The following is an 8,945-nucleotide window of genomic DNA, read 5'->3' as shown; positions in this document are numbered from 1 at the left end:
TTATTCGAAAGGATTGGGAAAAGGTGTCTCAATTTGTCAACGTCATCTTTGCAGGAAAGTCTAATGGCATTTCTCCCATCGTGACATCGGATGAAAAGACAGTGTCCAAGGTTCTCCGCCGGACACAAATGTGGACGCCCATCTGCATGTTAAAAACCACCAATTGCCAAGGCTACATTATATGTATGTCAGAAGCGATTATTCGCGTCGAAACACCCGAGCTCGCAAGAATACAGCCCAATCCACGGTCGTGACAGACTACACCAGGGGTCTAGAGGATATCTGGAGCTCCGCCCAGATCTGATGTTTATTAGGCGGCCCCTGTAGATGTGCATAGTTGCTGATGTTTCCACCAATACAAGCAATGGGGTTGGTCAATCGAGGTCTGAAGCCTGTACACGGCGTAATGCATCTGGACCGCGCAATGTGATCGCCACTGATTTCTCAATTGGGAGAAAGGGAGAATGCGGGCGGCCGGCCACTATGCACACAAGGCCATTATGGATCATGAAGGGAGTTGCTTTCGCGGCGGAATTCTCGGCCCATGTAACGACGACGCCGACCACGCGTCTCCGTCCAGGGTGCCCCGGTTCCCCGTTCTGGGCATCCAGGGGGGCACCCCTCGAGTTTACACAGCTCAGAACCAGTAAGAGACTGGCGTCCACCAAGAGACAAGAAAATCCAGGACGGCATGGTCACTTCTGCGCACATCTGAAGCAGACGGCACATCACCCTTTGCTAATTTCTTAATTCCCGGACTTTGGTTCCAGATTCGACCAAAACCAATGTTGGTTGAATCGGAAACGCTCCGGTGAGGGGACAATGTGGGCACGACGTGGAGAAGTTAACTCTAATAATAGTCTCAACCAATCGGTTTACCTGTCACATACGTACAAAGATGCCCGGTCAGTTTCGATGTTCTAGTCTACGTTCGAGTAGTATTAATTGCGTACATCCCTAGCTAGCATCGAGTATGGAAGACGGTTGGAACGGACATAGTTATTTGGCCGCTCCGTTGGACTCGTTAGATAGTTGGCATGGTATGCAAGAAGCGGTACTGGCAAGAATAGGTGAAGACTAGCCCTCATTGCCATGTTTCGGAGTTTATCCCCAGCCCGCCAGCTAGCTACGTTAGGGGCTCCATACCTACTACTACGCAGTCGTAGTTAGTATGTAGTATATTGTAGGATTTGTTTCTACTAGCACTCTCATGCTTTTACATTGCACTTTTGTGGTGATTGAGCATGATTCTTTTTTCTTTTTACAAACTGTCACTCCTTGGTGTGTGATCTTTTAGGGTTCTGATGCGCATGCTCGCAATGCCTTGGCTCCCTCTTTCTTCTTCATGGAGGGGCTGTTCCGGATTCTGTGTACAGCCCCGCCGGGATCTTCATATTATCATGTACTATAGCATAGATGTATGTATGGCTTCGAATCGGAGTCCTCGGCAGCCAAGGGTCCACGCTTCTAAAAGGCATAAACTTGTAGGCGATGTACGTACTTGCGAGTTTGACAAATCAGTCGGGCTGCGACGCAAGGCAGATTCCTGCTTCAGCCGCAAGAGCCGCCTCTCCCTTGGCCCATGGGACTTACGACGCCGCAACATCATCCTCGTGGTAATTGAATATGCACGATATTTGCCGCTTACATTCATGTCATCTGTAGAATGAAGGAGATATGAGAACAAAACCCGCGGCAACCTCGGCTACCAAGTCAAGACAGATATTTGATATTTGAATCATGAAATCTGCGGGTGCAAGGGACTGAACCTGGACGTTGGAAACTTGGAAATTCGGGGATTGCTCCATCAAACAGAAGAGTCCAGCCCACGTTTTAATCAATATCAAGTATAAAAGTCCCCGAAGGCTGGAATCAACTTATATCGCTTAAGTCTTGACTGGGATTTCGCTTATCTATTGGCCCTCTTGGACCCTCAAGGGACGGCCTTCGCTACCGTGGTTGACAGGTTCTGACCTGGGAAGGCTGGGACTCTAGTATAATACACTGCAAAACTCTTGAGGTACTGACCTTATTTGTCATGTGAATATTCCAAGCAAGCTGGAGTGAAACGGAATTTCGCCGCCCACATCACGACCTAGTGGGCCACGATGCCTCAACGGCTCCGCTAGAGTGTCCACTGGCCGAGGGCCGAGATCACCAACACGTGGCGCTGGACCTATCTGATACAGTGGTCTTGCCTGTAAATAGATAGACGTAGTATTCACTATTGTTCATCTCGAAACCTGGGAAATTTTATCTTGCGGGTCGTTCTCGAAGTCGTCCTCGGAATAGCAGGCTTATTTGAAGATGAGAAATGCTTACCTCGCCAGGGGATAATGATGGGTCACTAGCAACATGGTCCACAAAGAATCTGAAGAATCAACTAGGATGCGCCTGGTACCAACCAGAGTGCGACCGAGCTCGAACGGATCGTTTGATAGAGCTTTGAGAAGTGATACTGCAGCGGCCTCATTATGATTGATCACTTGGAAGGAAAACGCAACGGCAAGCACACTTTTAGAACCAACGCGGATCGACGAATTGCTTTATTTCCCCATGACTCCCGGTAGGCATGAAGGATTTGGACTCCGCGGCAAATGGCAGGATGCTTATCTTGTAATTTACCGCGAAAGTCTCCCCATCCGCTAGAAAATTGGAGTCGAATGCATGAGAACAGAGTTCCCTATTCTCGGAAGCTCAAACAGGTCTGAGAAGATAAAGAAAAGAAACAAGCGCGACAGTGAAGAGCCGCAGTGTGGGCTTTCACCCTTGTGGATGTCCTGAAAAGCAATGACATTCCCGTTTAAGTTTGAGTCCATTATCGATGCGAGCCTTCAATTGAGGATAAAGGGATTGTACAATCCCTTGTGTATCAATCACATGCCATGAACACATGGCTGATTATCACCGTGCTGGGCTGGAGTCTTCTTGCTGAAGCGTCCATCACAACTCTTCGCTCTTTGTGTCTACCCTATAGGTTCCGGCCGACGTATAAATCACAGGTCTAGCATTCATTTATATATGCTGCAAGTGCCTAGAGTTCTGGTAAGGGGCACCCGGCACAATAGGCTTTACGCTGGAAGAGCCTGAACAGCGTGTTGTCATATGATATCAGTTCTTTCGACCCTAATTCTAGCATCTCCCCAATGTACAAACAAAGTCTGTTACACGAAATGTTGTTCCTCAGAAGTATGAAGAATTCTCTAAAGCAATACTTGTTAAACAACGGCTCTGTGGATATCAAGCTCAAGGAGGCGTTTGAGATCGACGAAGCTGGCTTGTGCGATTAGGTCACAAGTCCGATTGGGCATCTGCAATGCAATCAGCTTGGAACTGGGCCCTCAGGGCATGTAAAACAAAGTATTTAAAGTATTTCATGGTAATGACTTACTCCATTGCAATGTATTGAGTAATCAACGCGACCAAAAATGGCGGTCGTGTATGAAATGGCACTCTGGATCGACTCTTCCGCGCCGAGGTCAAGCTGGACCGCTTCGGCCAGGAACTCTGGATGCGTGGCCAGCGCCCTGATTTCTGACGCCGTCTCTTCGGCGGCATCAATGTCGATGTCGGCAACGACCACACCGGTAGCGCCCTCTCTGGCAAAGGCGTAGCAGCAGGCTTTGCCTAAACCACTTGCTTCAAGGCATTGGGAATGTCAGTTATTTGGCCATTGTGTGGGTATGGGGGGGGGGGGGGGATCATATCACCTCCTCCAGCAACAAACGCATATCCACCGACTTCCATTCTGGATGTAGCTGATTTTAAATCTTGGTATATGCCGGAATAAGGATGATCAGAATTGTGAAATGCTACCCGAGCGCCGATAGAGCTCCGATTCAACACCAATCAAGACGCCAGAACATTACTTATTAGACGTTCTTGTGATTAACTAGATTATAATTATATACAAGAAGGTTGAAGTGGGAGCGCCCAGGATTTGGCACCAGCGCCCCAACCTAATGTAAGAGCGCATCGGCAACCCGAGTAAGCTTTGATTACTGGTACAATTGCGTATATCATATATTCTAGTGTCATTCTTTTTGTACTTGCTAAATTTTGCCTGGTTTGTCGAATGAACTACTTGATCATGTCCGACGAAACCATCATTCTTGTGGAGCGATAGTCGCAATGCAAAGCAGCGTTGAAATAGTACATATCCTACTCCGTTCCGCGGTGGTTGACGGGTTAATTACTGCATACCTACTTCGGTAGGCTGTCAAGTCAAACTCTCTCATGGACATATCCATCGAGAAGAATGTCTTTGGTCAGGGTGGATCTTGTTGGTATAAGCAAGCATCAAGGTAAGCGAGCTTCATTGGTGGGCGGGCAGGACCCGACAGTGCTTACGGCGCTTACTAATTCGCAATCACTGGTGTCATCGCCAGTTCGGAATCCCCTGGTATGACTCCTAAAAGTGCTCGTTGAACCTCGAATGCGGAAACAATCAAATAATTTCGATTTTCAATCATTACGATAGTATGATGAGTAAAAGAGCAAGAGATGTTGGGAATCCCTTGGACTCGAGTCCAGAGGGGACCAAGGTAGGCTCAATCTCAACCCACTTCTCCGGCTTACAAATGGAGATACGCATGTGCTGATCAGCTTGCCTGAACCTAGAAACGTCGCGAAAAGGGAAGACTAGCACAGCGAGCCTTTAGACAAAAGCAAATAGATACCATCAGGATCCTCAAGGATGAAAATCAAAAGTTTCGCGATGCGATTGCTGCCATCAGTGCTGCGGCTGCCGGGAACCAGACAGCCTTGGGCCACGCCATTGAAGATGCGCAGATATTAGCCGGTACGGGTCGTCAGGGCTCAAAAGTCGTCGGCAGGGTCGAGTCAAATCCTTCCAGCAACGAAGCGGCAGATTCATCAATAGAAGCAGCCCCCAAATCGCCAGTATGTGAGGAAGATGTCATTGGGCCAGTAGACGATTGGTCGCATCAGAACAATTTCGAGGCCGCCAATCTTCTTCCATCACCTAGCAATGACTTGGCCCTCAAGATCACGGGCGCTCCAGAGGAGATAGCTCCCTACCTCGGACCCGCGGCCTACTCTGTCGCCGGCCAGATCCATTGGATCGCCATAGCGTACAGCTACGCGTCGGCGAAAGCACTGCGCGAGGCCGCTTCTTCGTTGCACTTGAACAAGGACTCATCTCGGGCTTTTGGCAAGACGCTCCAGTATGTCACCATTGATGATGTGCTCTGCGTCCTTCGCGGCCGCCTCATGTACCGGAAGCAAGGCTTCATGGCGGGCGATGAGAATCAGGGTCATGACCCGTGGATGGCCAAGGTAGTGATGATGACCATTGTGCAAAACTGCGCCCCATCGGACAGCAATCTACTCTTTACGGCGTTTGATGTTGCCGACTGTCTGCGTTGCGAGCTCGGTGACAGGTTTGCACAGCTCGAGGCGGCGCTGGCCGGCACGGCTACCGATTCATGGGCTGCAGTTACAAGGGAGTTTGTGAGGGAATTGGCATTTCAGGCGATATGTTACGGTGCAGGGCCGAGATGGCGCATCGAGCATGTTGTAGAAGCAGCTCAGCGGTGGGCCGTCGGGACAAGTCTACTTCGGCAATGATTGCAAAGACGGCGGAGCTGAAGCAAGACCATCATGACGGCATGATCAGAGGACGGATCCTTCGTTTTGTTCTTTGTAAACGCAAAATGTCTGTATATTTTCTCTATGTAACCCATCTATATAACCCCACTATATTCTTTGACCACAAACATTACTATTCGCAGTTGTTGACGCGCGTCTTTCCTACTACATTGCCCCTGCCCATAGTTGATTATCGGAACACCAGTGTGGCTTGAAACACACCAAACTAGATCATGGCTTGTTCCTGTTCGTGCCCCTGAGTAGGTGATCTCGATGGTACTTCAGACTCTACCCTCACGATCTTGATGGTGACTTTTTTGCTTTTCCCTACATCCTGACCCAAGAACGGAAGCTCTCTTGGCTTTCCCCAGACGTCACATGGGAGAAACCTCCACGCCCCCGCGTGCGTTCTTGACAGCGTCTTGTCAATGGTGTGCAGTGCAATGAGCGACACTCCCGGCCAGTTTCTCCCCCCAGCAGATGTGGTATCGCGCATCCGCATGAGCATGGGCGGGACAATGTGCATGTCCATGGCCCCGCTGGCCTCCTTGTCAATCTTGCGGTAGATTTGCGAGATGCGGCCGGCCTTGAATTTGGCCTCGGGCGAGTTCATCTGGTCGCAGAGCCAAGGGATTTCAAGAAGGATGGAAATTGTGTCGGCGAGGTGCGATCGGAAAGGCACACCGACGTCGTTTATCAGGCCTTGAAAGATTCCGGCATCATATGTCTCGACTTGCGCGTGGGTTTCCTGCACATAGTGGAGAAGGCGGTCTAGAGAAGGTATGAAATCAGTCTCCTCCTGAATTCGGGCCAAAAGGAATCCTGGCTTTTGGAGAGCCTCCTCGAACTGGGGAAATATGCTATTCCGTCTGAGATTATCGTAGTATTGAACCCAGAGCCCCCAGCATTGCACTAAGAACAATAGGTCTGTAATGTCTTGGAGGTCCTGCAGATGAGGTGCCTGTAGATAGATGGCATTCAGTCCTCGTAGCGCCGCATTGTGTTGATGTGTCATGTCATTGGCGACAAACACAGCTGGGTGTCGGGCCTACAAGCGAGTCAGCACTGTACCCTGGTATGATATCTCGTCGGCGCAGTGTCTGCTTGGGTTTGCATGGCATACATCGTGTGCGACTGAAGGACTCTTCAGTAGAGAGAATGGCTGATCTGCCCATGTTCCGCGAACAGCTTCAGCCTGCCTCTTGGCAGCGGCCGAAGGTGTCGAGTCGGGACCAGCCACTGAAGATGCCTTGGACGAGGTGCTTCTGTCCGAGCTGACTGTTCCACTCCGTGATGGCGTCGACCGCTGCGTCGAAGTACTTGTCACAGACATTCTTATGGTTCTCAGCTGGGTCCGATCATCTTCACTCAGAGATGATTTGAAAAGTGGTGAATCCAGAATAGGCCAAAGTTACGATTCTGGAGGTTCTGGATATTTATCAGATACAGCTTGGGTTGTCTCGAAGTAGAAACGTTCTAGATGAGCTGTGGTCTTTTCCCGCTAGAACACTCATGAGCATACTCGGATCGGCCGTGACCAGCAGCCCTTTCAAATTGTTTCACTCCCAAGAAGAATAGACTGGTCCAGTTCCTCTACAATGGTCCAATCAGAAAACGTCGGTGTTAGCGATGTGCTGGGGCTGGCTCTCCATAGGGGCGTGTCTCAATCGTGTCTAGCCTGGTTGAACTTAAATCATGTCAGCGTGGCTGCCAACACGCTGAACGTTGACTATGGTTTGCTATTTTGTGTTGGCCTGACCATGATTTTACGAGTAATTTCTGATGGACTAGGAACGTTTGATCGAATAGAAAAGTACTGGCTTTGACAAGATAGTACAATTCCTTTAGCGATGAGATATCGTCTGTGGTATCATGGAATTGGTTAACTAGAAAGATGACTATCTTCTATGACAAGCGTATGACGAGTGTTTGACTTGGTATTTGTCTCACCATTTTCCCGTGTTCCGCTTTCATGTACTTCTTCAGCGGCTACCTCGCCATTAGTTATTTTGACAGAGCCTATCATCAATAGTACAGATATTGGCGACAGAGATGCATTAATGAAGAGGGAATTCAATGTTGATGGTAAATGTGATGGTCACGGAAACAAATATTTATTATACTAAGAAGCTTATTTATAGCGAAAGCGAAAACATATCCAAGTGTGACATGGAGCGAAGCAAGTACTCAGTTTCTGCCTTGTGCCCACCTGAACCGTCGTTCTATTCGCCTCTGCTGCTTCTGTACCCTTTTATTGCACCGAAGAAAGTTTTTCGCAGCTGCTTGGATGTGAGGTGAGTTGCCAAGAGAGACATCTCGACTGATATCGTGCAGCACTGCCGCATGAATCAGGAGGTCGTTGTTCATGGTAGTTAGTTTCGCCATGCGCCTAAAGAGATGGTCTTCCCACTTTGCCCGCAGCTCGACCGGTCGGGTGTAGACCGGGTCCCATGTCTCGTACCATATCACCTCTTCTAGACCTGGCCATTGGTCTTTAGCATCGTTGGCACCGTTGGTCAAGTTGTGTAGACACATTCGTCCTTGGCAGGCGTCTCCGAAGCAGCGCTGGTGGATCTGCTCATGGCGGTGCTCTAGAGCATAGCAGTCGCACATCTCCGGCTCAAAGTCCTCGCCATCATTCAGCACCTGGTCCCCTTCAGAGCAGTAGAGGACCTCCTCCACGACCAGACAGCAGCTGTGGTACTCACACTTTACTGCAGGCAGATCCAGCAACACTGAATGCACGGGCTCGTGTACCCGGACATCTATTTCGCAGCGATGATGAAATGTGCGCAAAGGGTTCTCATAGACGCCAGCCTCGGCTCCTATGATTCCATTTGGTACTGTCATTGGCTGCCGAACATCGCAGTGCATGTGATGATACAAGACTCGACGGCACATGTTGACCCCCGCGCAGAATATTACCAAGACGAAAACAATGAATGAAAAGCAATACTCACCTTCGGAACCAGGAGCCTGTCGCTAGATCAACAATGTACAGTCGGTGATCGAAAGATTGGGCCAGCAATCTATATGGCGAAGAATCTTGGTCGAAGGTGGCAGAAGAAAACAAGATTGCCGCCTAGGTACGTTCTCAGCTGTGACTCGAGATGAAGATTGATGCTTCCAATTCACTGTGTGGGCATTGCGCATAAAAATGTGACGTTATAACCAAAATGCCCATAACAATGAAATTGATTGCACATTGTTCCACATATGCGTCTCGCTTGTGGATCGAATCCCAACGAAATCTCAATGATCCATTGTCTCTCCTTATGTGTGGTTCAAGGACTGGCAACAAAGACGCAGCATAGTGGCAATCAAGGAGCGGCGTT

General features: G+C 49.3%; 4 protein-coding genes across 4 annotated transcripts; 1 reads left to right on the top strand and 3 right to left on the bottom strand.

Annotated features, from left to right (window-relative positions):
• Positions 1 to 3,218: 3,218 nt before the first annotated feature.
• On the bottom strand, positions 3,219 to 3,747 carry PFICI_10173 (uncharacterized protein; the record flags this gene model as incomplete). The annotated part of the gene is made up of 3 exons (XM_007838754.1): positions 3,219 to 3,311; positions 3,392 to 3,627; positions 3,711 to 3,747. 3 exons carry the CDS (start codon positions 3,745 to 3,747, stop codon positions 3,219 to 3,221), a joined length of 366 nt encoding a protein of 121 aa, XP_007836945.1.
• Positions 3,748 to 4,484: 737 nt separating this feature from the next.
• Positions 4,485 to 5,589, top strand: PFICI_10172 (uncharacterized protein; the record flags this gene model as incomplete). The annotated part of the gene is made up of 2 exons (XM_007838753.1): positions 4,485 to 4,544; positions 4,621 to 5,589. 2 exons carry the CDS (start codon positions 4,485 to 4,487, stop codon positions 5,587 to 5,589), a joined length of 1,029 nt encoding a protein of 342 aa, XP_007836944.1.
• A 247-nt stretch (positions 5,590 to 5,836) lies between these two features.
• PFICI_10171 (uncharacterized protein) lies at positions 5,837 to 6,943 on the bottom strand (the record flags this gene model as incomplete). Its single annotated transcript, XM_007838752.1, has 2 exons — positions 5,837 to 6,658; positions 6,734 to 6,943. The coding sequence occupies 2 exons, from the start codon at positions 6,941 to 6,943 to the stop codon at positions 5,837 to 5,839; spliced, it is 1,032 nt and encodes a 343-aa protein (XP_007836943.1).
• An 854-nt stretch (positions 6,944 to 7,797) lies between these two features.
• Positions 7,798 to 8,511, bottom strand: PFICI_10170 (uncharacterized protein; the record flags this gene model as incomplete). Its single annotated transcript, XM_007838751.1, has 1 exon — positions 7,798 to 8,511. One exon carries the CDS (start codon positions 8,509 to 8,511, stop codon positions 7,798 to 7,800), a length of 714 nt encoding a protein of 237 aa, XP_007836942.1.
• Positions 8,512 to 8,945: the final 434 nt, after the last annotated feature.

This window comes from Pestalotiopsis fici (genome assembly GCF_000516985.1).
Source record: "Pestalotiopsis fici W106-1 unplaced genomic scaffold PFICI_Scf_7, whole genome shotgun sequence".
Lineage (NCBI taxonomy): Eukaryota > Fungi > Ascomycota > Sordariomycetes > Amphisphaeriales > Sporocadaceae > Pestalotiopsis > Pestalotiopsis fici.
This window is presented reverse-complemented; position numbering and strand designations above follow the sequence as displayed.